This window comes from Taurulus bubalis (assembly GCF_910589615.1).
Source record: "Taurulus bubalis genome assembly, chromosome: 13".
NCBI classification, from domain to species: domain Eukaryota; kingdom Metazoa; phylum Chordata; class Actinopteri; order Perciformes; family Cottidae; genus Taurulus; species Taurulus bubalis.
In genome coordinates, this window is record NC_136601.1 from 10,096,887 (window position 1) to 10,114,164 (window position 17,278).

At 42.8% G+C, this 17,278-nt stretch overlaps 1 protein-coding gene across 1 annotated transcript; it reads right to left on the reverse strand.

Moving 5' to 3' along the window:
- Positions 1 to 2,089: 2,089 nt before the first annotated feature.
- apln (apelin) lies at positions 2,090 to 16,525 on the reverse strand (the record flags this gene model as incomplete). The annotated part of the gene is made up of 2 exons (XM_079229249.1): positions 2,090 to 2,256; positions 16,459 to 16,525. 2 exons carry the CDS (start codon positions 16,523 to 16,525, stop codon positions 2,090 to 2,092), a joined length of 234 nt encoding a protein of 77 aa, XP_079085375.1.
- Between the last annotated feature and the right edge of the window lie 753 nt (positions 16,526 to 17,278).

The following is a 17,278-nucleotide window of genomic DNA, read 5'->3' on the forward strand; positions in this document are numbered from 1 at the left end:
AGAAGAAAGCAGGACACGCGAGGATTAACACAGCCATTGAAATAGAATAGGAATAGATCGGACATTCCCATTCAAATTAACGTAGCAGGATGGAAAAAGTGGCTGGAATTTGTATGCGTATCGTTGTGTTATGACCGTTTTAGTGGCCCACTTATATACGTATAAACTCAGTGGTCCAATGTCCGCTCTACTCCTATTCTATTTCTATGAACACAGCCTTTCAGAGCTGTTGGCCGGGTTGATGCCAGATAACACTTAATTCCTTCAGTCAGAATTAATCATACTAATGCATTAAGAACAAACTGGGACTGAACTGTCAGGAACTGTGAAGAAGTTTACTCATTGGTATTATCACTTAGACAGCCTAATTCCCACTGTGGTCAGGTTTGGGTAAATTGTCATGGTATTTGAACAAACCCTTGAATGAAGTGAACTATGAACTCAGCAAGAATAAGAGAAGCCGGAGTGGGAGCGTACAAAAAAGGGAAATCTTCAGCGTGTTGTGGTTAAGGGGGTGTTTGCAGAGACAGCATTGTGACTCACTGAGCCGTTCACTTTCACAGAGCTTCACAACTTCCTGAAGCTCCTTGTATTTTGTGGCCAGCAATCTGGCACTGACCATTTAAAGCTCTCTCCACTCAACTCGCAGAGTGGATTCTCACATTTTATTGGCAGACCGAGGAAAGTTGGAGGACCCATGTTTCCCTTCAAGTGCAGTCTGCCCTGGTCAGGTCCTTACTCATTGTTTTCATCTTTGTGCTGAGCCTCTCTACAGTCTAGTATTGAAGCAGGAGTCAGTTCAAAAGAAGTCTAACCTTTTTAAAAATACAGAAAACAGTAATGATAAAAAATGTGCTATAGATTGTAAAACCTCTTGGACTTTTTTGAAGGAAAGAGCTCCCAAACCTCTATAGCTTTGATCCCTTTTTCCTTAAAAAGATTAACCATGCCTTGACACACTCTGGCTGCAGCCTTCTCTCACTACGGCTCGAATTTATGGCGACCCTCTGCAGGTCAGTGTTGTATTGTCGGCACCTCCTGCAGGGATATTGTATCTCGTTTAGTTTCCCTGTCTCTCAAAGCGTCTGGAAGAGACATGTGAATGGGTCCCGCACTTCCTAATGCAGGCACATCATTGTACTACTGTTAACTTCTATTTACAGAGATTGGCTAACATTAGCAAGTAAAAAGAGAATATTAATCTATATATATTGTAAATTTGATCATCTTGTTTCATTATTGGTAGGTAGAATGTTTTAGTTTCTCAAGGAAGCTTGATCTGTTTTAATAGAAAACTGAGGGTTTTTTTGCTCCAGGAAAGAAAATAAAACTGTGAAAAGGTGATAAGTAAAATATTGTCTCTGATTTTGGATGAAAGAGTTTTCACACAAAGTCTTGTTTTACTTAACAGCAAGTTAAACATTCCCTCACAAGAAAAGCGGTGCAGCCGGGAAACCCAACTCTACAAAGTGTTATCTTTGAAAAAAGAAGTTTAATTTACAGAATCAGCTGGAGAGAACAGATTTATGCTGGCTGAAGTGACTCAAAGGTTAAGTTTCTAAGTATAACTGTCTCCCATATGAGGAAATAAATGACGTAAGCTTAAAAACTCCTGCTGTACTACGAAGGCATGCATGCAAGCTCGTAGGCTACAGTCCAATAATCTGTTAAGACATGCACTTATTTTCAGTGCCAACAATAACATCCTTGTGTTGGACGTGAGTCTGGTTGTATATTTTCCCGGGTGCCTGTAAGAGTTGGAGTTTCCCATTCAACATCAAAACCACCCGAACAGATTCTGCCAACAAAGTCATATTCCTCTTAAAAATTCCAGTATGAAACTATGTTTCCTCTTTAGTCAGCAGATATGATGTAGTATATCGGGAAGTGCTTTTGCTCATTTACGATTGAGAAAGAAGTATCTCTGACTTGACAGAAAGTTGGTCTGATGCTGCAGAGATGGGCAGATACTTTGTCATGAGAATCCACTTTAACTGCGTGATACTGACCGTTTTATCACAGGTTTGATGGTGCGCAAACAAAAACTAACGAGTGTCTTTTGGCTCGATGGCTATAAACTTACCTTGCTCTAGAACGGCATGGGCCCCTTGTGGGAAAGACGTGGCCGTGGGCGTCTCCTCTTCCAGCCGGCTGGTCTGTGGCTCTGACCGCCCCGCGCAGGGTTTTGCTGGACTATTTTTCTGACTGTTGCTGCCTCTTCGAGCGCTCTGCCATGCTCCGTGGAGGCCATGGGACCTGGAGGACACACATAGAGGAGAGACCAATTAGATGACCCCTCCATTAACTGGTATTACACAGCCTCTTCTCACCCAAAGTATCACATTTTGATTATCAGCTACGTCCATCAGTGCCTTCGGAAAATTTGAAGCAAAATCCAGAGAGGTATCACGGTGGTAATGGATGATGAAACAAGAGACATGTATAGATAAGTCTGTGTGAGAGTTTGTGTGTGGGCCTCTTCAAGCCCACCCAGCATTGTAGTTCATCAAGTCAGTGTGGAGGAACCAAAGCACAGCAGATAGTCGAGAAACCCAAACGTGTCTCATGTCTCTCTCACTCTCCCTCAAGATTACAAACACCGCGCAGCACCAGATTTTGTGGAGGTGCTTCCTGTCGCAGTGTTTGATCCAAGATTAGAGATGAGTTTAATAACGCCGTGTTTGTGTGATAATGTGTGTGAATGTCCTGGGTGTGTGTGAGTACATGTGTGTTTGAGAGCAATCCCAGATGTTCTCAGTCACCTCTCAATAAGTGTGGCCTGATCCCCTTAAGCCCCTCTTTTCCAAATGGTTTGGTCCACCTTAAGTGTCTCTATGACCTTTTAACCTATTATAAACTGAAAGACCTCCTCTTGGAGATTCAGAGATTTTTCGTCAGAAGGTTTTGCAGTAATATCTTTATTTGTAATGGGATATTTAACGTGGGTGACCTTTCACACTTCAGCCAGTTATTAGGTCCAATGAAATGTGAGTAAAAGCAGAGCTGTAGGTTTTATTTGGACATGTTAAAGTGTTTAAATATCTTAGTGGCAAGTCATTGTACATATACAATGATGCATTTTTTATTTGAATGAACAATTAAATATACATAAACCTTTATTTATCTCATAAAGAATGTAAGTTAATTGAGCTGTGCAGATTAGTGATTTAGAAGGACTCCACAGAAGCCGAGATATCCTAATCTGATCCTGATCCACTTCTTCCAAATGCCAGAGCTCGAGTTTGTAATGTAGCCTTTTTGTGAAACATATTCAGTCTCAAGACCAAGCCGAGATATCTCTGATGACATTACCAGGGTTCTTTTTTCAATTCGCTTAAAAAATCGGTGGAGAACCCCTTTTGCGGTGCGCTTCTAAAATTATTATTATTATGTCCTATAAAGCCTTTTACATTTCTAAGAGTTCTTTAGAACTACGCTAACACTTTTTCTCAAAAGAAACTACAAATCCCCATTGGGTATTTCCGGTCAAAAAGCTGATTGACATCACTCACATGGGATCATGACATTCCTGTCACTTCTCCTCAGAGACACTGGCACCAATTTTAGAATTCCCAAGAGAATGACCTTCCTCTGGTTTACGAGGGCTCGGGTGAGGACACAGCTTGAGATAAGTCAGCCAGTCGACTGCAGGGTTTTTAGAAAAGCAGAAAGTATATTGAGGACAGCAGTTGAGCAGCTTACAAAAGCCATGATGATGCTAGCTTCCCTGGTTCCTTTAAGATTGTTGTTCATCCGTTAGTGTCTACGGTGTGACAGAGTGGCAATACTTCAGACTGTTGAACAGGGCAAAGAGTTAAAAACTGTCTGTAAAACCTGTCGGCTGCCTTAAAAACACTCAGACTTCTCTAATAGCCAAGATCAACTTGTTTGAATGGAAGACAGCTTTCTTCAAGAGCAGATTTCAAAGCACCATTAGGAGGAAGGCCGAGTGTCTCTGCCGCATCTCTTAATTAGTGACCTTCAGCTGTGGCATATTGAAGACCTTTTTAAAAGAACAACTCTCCACAGAAAAAAAGGGAAAGTGTTTCTAGCCTTCGGTCTAGTGGAGACTTCACGTCTGAGCTTGAATGTTTTCAAAGTATATCCCTGAAAGGCCAGACATCTCAAGTTCCACATCCATGCTAATCTCCTTCCACAAGCACGTTACACACTTTATTTGTCGGTGAACAGTGGGATAATTCATTTGCAGCGGGGAAAGTCTCTGTTGCATATTTCCGCATCTAAAGCCCATCTTTGCCCCTTGGAGCACTAATCTGTGCATTATCCTTTTGTTATTGTTCCAGATACACTGTGAATGAGGGACGTTGACACATTCTGAAGGCTTTCAGCTCATTTCTTTCAAATCCAGGGGGTTGAACGTGAATACACTCTGTGTTTGAGTATTCTGGGGGGCCCGGCTTCTTCACACCCCTGAAACACTGCCAGCAGTTAGACGCAGAACACACAGAAACACAGTCTTTGCTATTTGAGGTGTCAATATGCTATATAACTAGTTTGTACACTGTTGCATACGAATATGTCTGAAGTTTTAGCTGTTTCACAGGTGGAATGAAAAGTCTGATATTGATCAAATCGAGGTAACGGATAATCATGGATCACCATTCAATGAGCACTTCGGTTAAAGCATAGTGACCCCTTAAATGTCTCACAGTGATACGTGCAGTAAATACAATGTCATGCTCAACTGCAGCTGGTGTTTGAGCCAAATTCGATGGCTCGTTTAAGAGGTGCAGCAAACACATGCATGGAGTCACACTCAGTCGCTATATGCACACAACAAACACACACATACATACACACACTGCAATGCAAAATGGTAAAGTAATTATACCTCGGCTCACACAACTCATCCGCTGTTCCTCTCACAGGGCTCTCAGCCTGTCATAACCCGGGTCCATAATGAGACAATTTAGATGTCTCCTGCCATACCAAGCTGTCAGCCACTGCTCGACACTGTGGTTTGAAGGGAGAACATCTTATGATTCTCCTGACAAATCTCAACCCATGCAATCTTGCTACAGGATAGAACAGTGTAATGAAAGCTGCTAAAAATAAGCTGGGCCCCAGTGATAACACTGGCAGTATAGATTAACTCTTGCAGCCTGTAGGGAAAGCATCTCTGTGTGACAGATATGGCATACAGCAACAGCTAGCTTTCTATCTCCACCCATCTGGAGAAGAACTCATATAGATTTAATGTGGCAGCATCTGTTGCATCTGGGTAAGACCTTTTGATTGCTTTCATGGCAGGTTTATCATTGGTTAATGCATATTTCATCTGTACAAACAAAGATATCTCTGCTATCCTATTGCTCTGAAATTGGTTCAAGTCTCTATAGTATCCCATTTGATCTTTTCTCATGAGAGATTCCCATGTTTATGTTGAGCTGGTAAAACAGTCAAATGGCCGGATAACATATGTCTTACAAAAATAAGTGTCTTATCTCTGCTCCTTGTGACCTTGGAGCCCTGCTTTTGCCCTCTTTCCAACAAATCTCAACACTTCTCCCCCCACTTGGTAATTCCCTAATTAAAGTTTAATAAAAAGGGAATTTCAGGAATGCCTGGTTATTGCTACTACTGCTACCGCCTCCTCAAAAAGGAGAGGGTAGAAGAGGAGAGATAGAAAGAAGTGGTCAGGCAGAGAAGAGAAGAGTTGACAGTGTCACAAACTGGCCAGTCTCCAGACTAATGATGAATAGCTGGTTGGCTGCCCCCTGATTCCCCGCCCTAGTTTCACCACCATCTCCTTAGGTGATATCTGTTATGTTGTGTTTTTCAAATGACCGGCTCTTCGTCTTATTACAGCCCAACGAATGGAATACTGACAGCTTATCCCTATTGATGCTGCAAAGAGTCCATCAGTGGAGCCTGGAGAGATATACATCTTCCAGCACTTGTCCATCCAGTCAGAGAAGAGAAATGGCTGTCCTCTGGTTTAGTGCCAAGTTCATCAACTGCCCTCATGGCTGGCAAGAGCAAACTGTATATCACAGCACTGTGTATCAATGTAGGAACCCAGACAGCATGGCAAATGGGCTGGAGCTGCTTATTAATAGTTGTAAAGCTGATTTGTGTGTATCGACTGCCAAAACGACCACATAACAAATGTCTGCACTTGTGAATGCAGCCACAGCATAATGTTTTTCCTGCAATTATGACACGAGAGATTAAACTATACCAGCCTGTAAATCTTAACTGCAGCAACAAGTAAGCAGAGTGCTGGGTTCATGGTTTAGGAACTGTTGCATCAAATGTAAACATGCACAGTCAACCATGGCCACCAAAATGTAGTCCTTGTGTCACGGCAAATTGGTTTTGTTGTCCTCTTGAATCTTATCTGTGTGTTTACTCGTCTTGCTCATCACTCAGTCACGCTGATTATGAATCAATTGCGTGCAATCTCATTGATCCGTTTATTCGGTTGACTGAGCGTCTCAAAAACATTTAATCTCTCCTCTGTTTCTTGACTGTGCCTAAATCTCTTGTCTGACACCTCTGCGCTATGAATCTTGCTCACTGTAGATTGTACAGATGTATCTTGATGTGTAAACAAACAACTTGGAGAAGGGGAACGGGTCGGTACTCAAATGAAGTGAGATGGGTAACCCAAAGTGCCCACAGTGTGATTTAACTTCATATTTTGGCATCAAAAACCTCATAAAGCTGGATGAGTAGTTTCTTTCACAGGTGACTGGGATGTGTTTAGGCGTGCTAGCAGCATTGTTCGACAGTTCACCACTTTGGTGGAGACTGAAATATATAAAAAAGGTTTGTATGGATTGACATGAGATTTTGTTCAGACATTCATGTTCCCCAGGGGATGAATTTACTGACTTTGGTGACCTCCTGACTTTTCCTCTAGCAACACCACCACTGAACTAATGTATGGATTACTACGACATTCAGCACAGATCGCCATGCTAGGCTAATGATACCACTATCATCCTCAGTTGTACTTTGTGTTCAGTGCCAATTAGCAAATCTTAGCATGTAGGGATGCAGATTTTCAATTTTCTTTCTGACCGACGACTTTAACCAAACATTAACCGTTGGGGCAAGATATGTCACTCTTACCTATCTTAAAAACTTGAGAGCCCTGGTATTGCAAGCCCCGTCTAATGTTAGTGAGTGTCTGATTCCTTAAGACCCAAGCCAGGTTCATGTGTTTAACTGATAGTATTAATCTGTTTTTATTGTCGGTTGAAGGTTAATTATTAACATCCCTATTTGCATGCTTTACGAAGATGGTGAACGTGATGAATATTACACCTTCTAAACATCTGCATGTTGGCATTGTCATCGTGAGCTTGTTAGCATGCTGATGTTAGCATTTATCTCAAAGAACGGCGGTAGACTCCTCTATCTGAACTCCCTTTTAGCACGATGAATGGACTTAATCTGAGACCCAATTAAAGCTTGCCCTCTTTTCATGGGTACATGTCATATTGACATACCACACACACTATTAATACTGAAGCCTACTCTGACAATATTTCCATTGTATTTGGGTTTCTATTGCAAAATCAAACAAAGGACTTGCACAGTATGATAAAGACAACAGCATTATTTGTGTCAATATGGTAGTAATATAAGTAGTTGTAGCTCATTATGTGTGCGTGTAATCCTTATGGGTAACAGAGCAATATTGGTTTTAGTGGGAGAGAAGAATAAATACCCTGGTGTGTGTAGCCATGGTTATTACCATGACGTTGGAGGAGCAGGCCTGCTGTCTCCATCGCGTGTCTCCCTCCTTCATTCACTAAAAGTAGCTTTACCTAATGAATCCCTCTATAGCATGCCATTACCACAGACATTCAAACCCACACAGCCAGACACAGACCTGTCATGGGAAGAAATGCTTCCCACTGCATAAGCACATTAGGGGATCAGGATTATTTAGCCATGGATGAGATGTGTTAATTGTGCCACATTCAAGCCAAACATTCCCTTAACCTCGAATAAGCCCCAGCATTGCTACAGCATCAGACTGGGGATTTGCTCGTTGCCTGATAGCCTCCCCACACATTCATCCCGCACATATGGAATGGTGCCTAACCAAGGAGGCAGTCCCTTGTTGTTGCGCTTTCACAATCCAACATTTAGTGTCAGAAATGCTGCTTATCGCATGCCTACCAGTAAGTCTGGTCCTTGGCAGAAACTGGTACCAATTGCTTGCCGACTTTCAGACCACGTTACCATGGCAGCCACCATGAAAGGCGCTCAGTTTGGAACAAAAAGAATGACATTGTCAGCTGAAATCGACCAGGTTCTCAATTTACAGAATTCACTGCACACGGTCTGAATCCCTGATTAGCCCTCTGACTGTGACTGTGATGTTTTTAACTTCCTCTGTGGTCAGGCGCACTCGGCCTCTGAGTGTTCCTCTCAGGGGGGGTTTGTTTTGGTCGTGAGCACTTTCTTTTATTTCTGTCGGGGCCTGTTTGATATGCAGCATTGTTGTATTGTGATAATGCTTGGCTTGTGGCTGAGTTGAAGGCTGGCTTTGTCTATACAAACTCCAGTGAGGAAACCAAAGTGCATGAAAAGTTACTCCCATTACTGCAGCTTTTAAACTTAACCCCTCGTCCACCCTGCTTTGAAAACAACCCCCACTCTCTGCAGGTTCAGGACAAATTAAAAACAAACTCTGCAGCCCTCTTGCTTCTGGCTTTCTGCAGATAGACCTTTGAGTCAGTTATATATACTCCTGAATTAGAGTGTATGAAATGATGAGGTGTGAGACTGCGTGCTCTGCTATGATCAGAGCGCTGTGAGTTCAAAGGGCCGACAGCAGCATAGAGCCAGCTAATAAAGCCACTGACTCCCCTTACCACTTGACTGCCTGATGGTTTATTCACAATCCCACTTCAGTAGAAGGGGTGAATTTGTGGCTAGCAGGTTACCGCAGGTTGGCGCAGACTGAACACGAGCAATCAGAGAAGGAAACATACAATAACTCCAAGGGGACATTTCTCCTCACAACTTTCCTTGTAGAGTGGAAAAACTGAGGACAAGAGAAGGAGAGATGCTGGTGTGGCTGTTTCCAGTCACAGGCTGAATCTTTTGCGCATGGCAGGTACAGTAGGTAGGTAAGGATACCAACCGTTTCCCTAATCTCTAGAGATTGCATGTCAAGGGCAAAGGGATCCTCCAACCATCCGTTTCCATGGGCACGCTAATCAGATGTGAAACACAGCCCCCTCCCTCTACCGTGTCATCACTCCCCCCATGCTGTGAACCTGCGTGCCATCTCCCATTTTTTATGTGGGAGAAAGAGAGAGACCGAAAGAGGGAGAGAAGCGTCACTGCGCAGGGTTCACTGCAGCTCTTAAAGCCCGAGGGGCCACCGGTGCTCCCTATAGCATATACAGTGCTATTAAAGGGAAATAGCAGCAACATTGCATCAGACTGTTACCTCTCAACCAAACTAAAGAATACAAAAAATGGCTCTGACACTTAAAGCTTCACCTGGTAGATTACCCTTAAAATAAGATATCACGATTTGAGAAAGGTGTGTGCATTAAGCTGTTTTCCACTGGTATGCATCCCCTCATTAGGAACTCATTGTCTCAATAGATAATGTAATTTACTGAAAATTATTAATTTTGACAGCAGAATTTTTTTAATATAATACCACATCAACATAAGACCTCTAAATGTAGTGCTTTAGTTGAATTATAGAATAAATAGAAAAAAAAAGATAAAAACAAGCAAGTAAGATCAAATTGAACTGCTTTGTAGCACAAACAACAATAGCAATTGATACATAAACATGTCTATAATAAGACAGACACATTGAATTTGGCTTAGGTGCATCATTCATTATATATGTAAACGTGTAATTTGTTTAAAATTCCCATTATTTCTTGCTGTTTGGATGTTATGCTTATTTTACTTTAACTTGCAGCATGTTCAGAGAACCTGATGAAAGATGTCTGCTACAACAAAATTGTATTATTAACTGGGCATATGGTGTGCAGGAAAGAAGCCCCTTTGGCTAAAAGGTTGAGCAATAAAACGTAGTAAGCAATTCCGTCACACATATTAAGTGAGGAAATACAATTTATGAGGATTTTCACTGACGGACAGGTTCAGCTGATCTGTGCTGCAGGTGAACTTAAGTGTTTATTGGCCCTCTGTGGTTACAAGGTTTTCATCAACTGTTTGGATGATGTGGTTGCATATTTATGAATTCTTTATATTGTTTTGCTCTTCAGTTTTTACAAACATCTGTTCATGTTCAAGGGGCCCTTAGAGAACGGCGGCCTCCCCTGAACAATGTTTGAGACAGAGGGACACAGCGAGGGGCCCTATCGGTCTGTGGGGAGATGCACGCTATCAGTCAGTCGCAGATCATTGGATTGACCAACGTTTAAGCGTGGACCTGTATGTGAAATAATCTCCCAGGGAAAGTAACATTTGTGATAAAAGACAGAGTGATTGTGATGAATAATGCATGATTTCATAAATGAATGATTTCTGTGTTGTCACAGAAGGGCCTCAGTTCTATGGAAGATGGAAGACTTACATTTTCAAGCATTTCATTTAGAGGCGAGAACATGAGGTGCATGACAGTTTGAAACCACATGAGGTTGCACCACAACATCATATAATTCTCTAAGAATAAAGTGACACGCACATTCTGTTGCCTAAGGCTTGGAGTTTACACAGATCCCAGTCGGGGCTTCACTAAATGAACCCACAATCTACTAAGTCCCTCTACACATCCATTGCCTCAATCTGCTCAGCCATCTTCACAGCAATGGCAACTCTAGTCTGACTTATAGAACCGCCTAACAACAGCCAGCAGGGCAGCACTTTTAGCCATATGAAATCTCTCTGATCCATGATTGCGCCTATAGAGGTTTGACATGAATGGTGACAATACCCAAAACCATATTTATATAAGTAATTCCCTTCTACTCTTACGTAATGTTTTAGCTGCAGTAAGTATGAATTCCTACCAATAATGACATATCTAAAGCAATACACAGAAGTAATATTTTTCCCTTCTGGGTTCCTACAAATTGAGCATGAAAGTAATTAAAGCACCTGCATTCCTAAACACCGCAATATTTATTCTGCGGCCTGGCAGCCCATTAATAAAAATGTCCACTCAGATCTTGATCAGGAATCTGATCTGCCGGGACTACCGCTATAAATGTAACACTTAATGTTCAAAAAGAGACTCATAAATCACTTTAATATTGGTCACTGGTGGAAAACAGAGCAGATTTTGGAAATATCTGGCTCTAATTAAGTTGTAAGGAGCGCCCCGGGCCTGAGGATAAGGTCTGGTGATCACATGAGGCCTGGTTAACACAGGACCCCCATCCACACCCCCTCCACCCCAAACCTCCAGGTTGTGCCCTCCAAACTCAAAGGGGGGTCTGGACTGCAACAGACGTGGACATAAGGAATCAGAATGGAGTCAGAATTTAATTTTAAAGTAATTTAGCATATTTAGCCAAACAGACTTTCTATTTACAGCCAAGAACAGGACTCAATAATAAGAATTGCCGAGGGCAAGTAAAAACCATGTTGGGCTTGGAAATCTAGCAACTCACTTGACTTAAACACATTTTCTGGAGCTGATGATGGAAGTAGCTAAGGAGTGAGCCTTCTCACTTCCTTCCCATCTCTGTTGACAGTTGCACGTGTACAGGACAGATCGGGCACGCTCGTGGGAAAATCTCGGCGGGTAAAGACAAAGTTCATGAGCTGAAGAGCATGCAGGCATTTTAATGATCCTGGAAACAGGAGTTTAGTTGGGTGGTGTTAGAGGATGTGGATCAAATTATATAAATCTATACTAAACATGACAATTAACATTGTTCTTTTTGTTATTGGATAATCTCTAATAGATAGAACAATTTGAATAGGGGCAAGTCAAAATTTACTCTGGGCAAGTAGACTTCTAAAAAGAATATTATGGTTGAACCCGGTAATAAGTGTCATTATTCCACATATGAATGGGAAAGACCGACTTGATCACCAGCTGTGAGTTTTTAGATGTAGCCATGACTTCCCGCACCATGGAAAGCTGACATAACCTCTCAGTTCCCAGATAGCCTCTCTTCCTGTCTGCCCTTTTATTTTTCTGTCCCTTGGCCTGTCTTATACTCCCCTTTTTCCTTTTTTCCCCCTTCACTGCATATGCTCTCAAGGGAAGATCTAAGTGAGTAGATTTATTCATTCAAAGGGTTCTGAATTACATTACAGCAGCCCAGCAGTCACATATGCCAAAGTCTTCAACAGCTAAACTCTCTGGGGAGTGTTAGCCCAAAGGTTAGCCTTATATCCCTACCAAATGAGTTATGATTTTTCGCTAAATCTCTTCCTTAACTCCCACCCGCTCCAGAGCAATTGTGAGTGTCATTCACCAAGCTCATGTTGGTGATATTATACAGATGTATAGCGGTTTATCACAGAGAGCCTTTAAAAAAAAAAATCTACTCATTCAAACGTACAAACGGCTACACTGAGTTGCATTTTATGAGCCCTATAGGGGTGTGCACTATGGATACAGTCTTTTATCGCTGTTCGTATATCATAAAATCAAAATATTTTATTAAAAAATTGTTAATAGATAGAATTACCCCACAATCCAAAGTTTGGGGCGAATCAGACTATTTAAATGCCTGATAAATCAAAGTACCTAATCACAAAGAAGTCCTAGAACTAGAAAACCTTGTCGAGCGTTGATGCATTATCCCTAGACAGCTACCCCCACTGCTAACCTTGTAGTGGAATCCTTTAATAAACAGCCTAAAGTTGCTGCTTTTGTTAGTTGTTGTAAGTGAAACAAAATACTAATGTGTTTGTAGAGATTTCTGTAGATCTTTTCACCAAGTGAGATATTCCCAATAGAATTCCTCCCTGGCTAAACAATATGATGGGAAAATGGCATAATATATCCAGAAATATAAAAGGATTAGCTACCACGGTATAAATAGTATAGCAAGCTGACACATTTTGATCATCTCACATTATATATTTTAAATGCCCACCGTTAAACCCAAGCAACATGGATATTACTGTGTGGATACTGTGTCATAACAATAAGCTATAATGCTGCTATTTAAGAGGCCAAACAAGAGACAAAGTAACAAAAAGATAACACATCTCTCTTTACTCACATCCCGAACACAACTCATGGAATGTTTAGTGTGTGTGTGTGCTGTCTGCAGCAGATAAGGCTCTATTTCCACATACTACTGCATGAAGAGGAAATCCAGGTTCCTCATGAAATGGATTTCATCTGACACTGTGTGTGTGTGTGTGTGTGTGTGTGTGTGTGTGTGTGTGTGTGTGTGTGTGTGTGTGTGTATGTGTGTGTTTGTCTTTGTGTGAGACATAAACCCAGCTGGTGCTCACAAGCTCCTGTGCCTCGAAAAAGAAAAGGAAAAGGTTCTGTGATTCTCCATAATCCTCTAATAACCTTTCTACCGCTCCCCCATCGACACAAATGTTTGCCCACTGTTATTATGTTATTCCTGGACATCTGGAAAAGTTTAGCTGCTTTGGTCCTCCCCACGACCACCGTAATCACATCCACAGGCACAAACACCTTCTTTACATTAGAAAACCTGGGATTATGATTTAAAACTTCCTGGTTTCGGTTGATTTAAATCTATATATGTTGTTAACTAAATGATCTGTTTGGTGGCGTTTTTTGCTCTCAATGAGTGGCTGCATGCAAAAACACTGCTCTTTTGGGGCTGTACTTTGACCCGTATCACTTGGTTGAGCATGTGAGCGAAGGCGGGCTACAGTACAGTATGCATGTATGATGGTGCCACAGAGCAGCCAGACCCAACAATACATCAAAGTTTAATATGGAATAATAGCACTGTTGACAGCTCTCATAAAATTGCCCCCAGCCCCCCAAGCAAACAATTTCTCTGCCAGATAATGGCTCTGATCTAGGCCTCGTGCCCCGCTCACACTCACAACTGGCTTACCTGTTCAAACCAGGCCTCACAATTACCTTTATCTGTGTGTGTGTGCGTGTGCGTGTGCGTGCGTGTGTGCGTGTGTGCGCGCGTGTGCGCGTGTGCGCGCGTGCGTGCGTGTGTGCGTGTGTGTGTGTGCGCGTGTCTGAGCCAGCTGCTATTGTTTTCTATCCTGTGCATCCCTAGGTGAATATTGGCAGGGTGTTTCCATGGCAGGGAAAACTTAAGCTTTGATATCTTTTAAGAGGCGGTGACAGACACAAGAATGTTTTGAGCCTGTTTATAAACCAGTTTTAAAAGTTACACAGGGAGGTAGAGTGATCGGCCTCAGGATGAATTATGGATACCACATTTCTAAAGCTGGAGCCTACTCTTGAGCCAGAGTGCTTTTCAAGGATGGGTAATTGAAGTGCGCTGCTAAAGGATGCTAATATTACATAGAGAAGGCCACAGCAGCTCTTTTAGTGTACTGAATGAATATTGTAAGTAGCATTAGATTGTTGAGTTGAATTGCCTGTTGCACTAGGACTTCTTGCTAATATGCAAATAGATCCATAAATACAATCATGCACACTTCCCCACCCTATAGCAGTCAGATTCTCTTCTATATTCATTGCTTCCTGCACACACACATGCTGTCTCTGTCTCACTCTCTGTGCATCCCTCTCCTCTTTCTTAGACACACATGTCCACACCCAGATGCCTGAGAGAGAGAGAAAGCCCACTGAACTGGAAAAGCATTTGTCTCAAGATGAAAGGCTTCACACCCACAGCCTACATGCAGAGCCTCTTCCGACACCTTCCCGCGACAGCGCATACTGTAGCAGAGGCTTGTGCTACGCAGACACACTCCAGCTAGCATCCCTCCCCACACCCATCAACGCCGCAACACACTTGCATCCCCTCCTCTCTTTCAGTCCCTTTCTCTCTCTTCCTCTATGTCAATGGAGCTCTGATACTACAGTAGCAGCCAGGGAACAGAGAGGCACATAAGCGGCATGAGTTGAACAACGTTGAGATGGATAAGCTCCCATGAAAGCCTGAGGCACAGAGGCATTGTTTTCCTCGTCGCTGGTGTAGCACGGTGGGCTCTCAGGCGTGGAACATGCTTAGCCACATGCAGGGCGTGAAAAACGACACTGACCATGATACTAGATAATTGCTTCCCATTTACTCATGTGCTGAGAGCCTCAGACAAAAATAGCATGTCGCTGTAACAAATGTGCTGGGAAGCATGGGAACCGTGAGTGCTGTGGCCATGGATCGATACACAAAGTGGACAGCATCTAACAAGCATAAAGTCTACAGAGCATCTTTCTACTAGTCTATACAGCACCTAGCAACATAGAGCCGATACAGCATTGTACAATACTATTCTGAGGCCAATATCTTCTCAAGATGTAGTGTATACAGCATTTTATAATCATAATCTATGCTGCATCTTCTCTTTATTGCATGCAGCATCTTCCAGAGGAATTAAATATAAACACAGTGTGTCTGGTTGTCTTCTAAGCCACTGTAGTTGGTAGGTAGGTGATAATTCCAAGAATGGTCTAGACATTTACACAGGCCTAACTGTTGTTTTTTCACACCACAATGTTACTTGCATCACATCTGCAGGCTCTCCATCAGTCTCCAAACTAAAACCTCCCGGCCACATTTCTGAGAACTCGTTTGGACCCCATGAACAATCAGAGATGAATATGCCCTGCCATTGTATAACTGTCCCAAGTCAGTGTTTTTGTTCCAAATATTAGACATTTTAGATCCATAGTGGAATTGATATTTAGTCCAACAATGGCTCCAGAGACACAGCAGCACTTTACGGAAATTTACTGTGACAAGGCATCAAGACTGAGCTCCTCAGGAGACGATCCATGCATCTGGGATCTGTGTTGCCCTCATCGATGCGTACAACAATTACAGTCCTCATTATCATCACCACAGGAGGCACACATGCATATATAGGTGCTGTGTTGCTCCGCTGAACAATCACAGTCCTGTAATAATCATCTAGCACTAGGGTCAGATGGAATACATCAAACCATACATTAATCTGATTCACTCCACCTTACAGAACACGTGCCATGCATATCTTACATTTCATAACAGCCATAACAGTCACCCATACATCCAGCATTGTCTATCGCTCAAGCATAGCTCCACACATCAATGTCCATCAACAAAAACCTCTTAATATTTCATCCCCAAGTCTTAGAAGCTTACATCAAGGTGAGGCAGGGAGAAAAAGGATCAATCTAAAAGCCATGGCAGTACAATAGCAGACAGTATAACCACTGCAGTGCAGTACTGTATACAGCCAGGTGCTGATATTCCTGCCTTTTAGAGCCCACACAAGGCTAACCATGCTGGGTAACTGATCAACTACATATGCCTGCACGAGCACAAGGCAAACAGAAAGAGAAATAGAAAGCAGAGTGAGACTGCCGGCGACGAGGCTGGCTGCTCCTGTACTCACCAGCACTGGCAGAACACAGCAGAGACACCAAGAGCACAATCACCAGCGTCAGGATCTTCACATTCATTTCTGCACTCCCCTCTGGCTCTCCGCTAGTCACTCGCTGATATACTGTAGTGGTGTGTGTGTGTGTGTGCGTGTGTTTTTGTGTGTGTGCGTGTGTGTGTGTGTGTGTGTGTGTGTGTGTGTGTGTGTGTGTGTGTAGATGGGAGGGAGAGAGAGAGAGGGAGAGGGGGAGAGAGAGAGCAGCTGAGCGAGCAAGAAAGAGAGAGAGACTGTTTGCTCCCCTGTGTGTGTGTGTGTGTGTGTGTGTGTGTGTGTGTGTAAGAAGTGACTGTGTCAATTCGTGGGAATATCTGTGTGTGTGTGTGTGTGCGTGTGTGTGTGTGTCTGTGTGTGGTGGCTCCCTGACTGTGCCTGTGTATTTGTCTAAATGCGTATTTGTATATCAATGTGTGACAGCGCCACTCCAAGAATGAAGGCACGTCTTTATCTGAGCTCTCCCACGGAGGTGTATGTGTGTGTTTCTTCTTTTCCTCTGTCAGAAAAACGGCAGCATGAGACAAGTTCAGTGGAGCTGTGAATGTGCTGGAAGTCAGCTTGCAGGTCTGTCTGTCGGCGTGTGTGTCCCTCCGTGTGTGTGTGTATGAGTCGAGTTGGTCATGTGGCTTATGTATCATTGACTCTGTGGGTCAAGGAAAAGCCCCCCTAACCCCACCATCATCCTCCCTCTCCACCCCTTTTCCACAAACATGAGAGTGCACGCGGCTGAGGAAAGAGGAGGAGAGCGGTAGCAAAGGGAGGGATTGAAAAGGGGGGA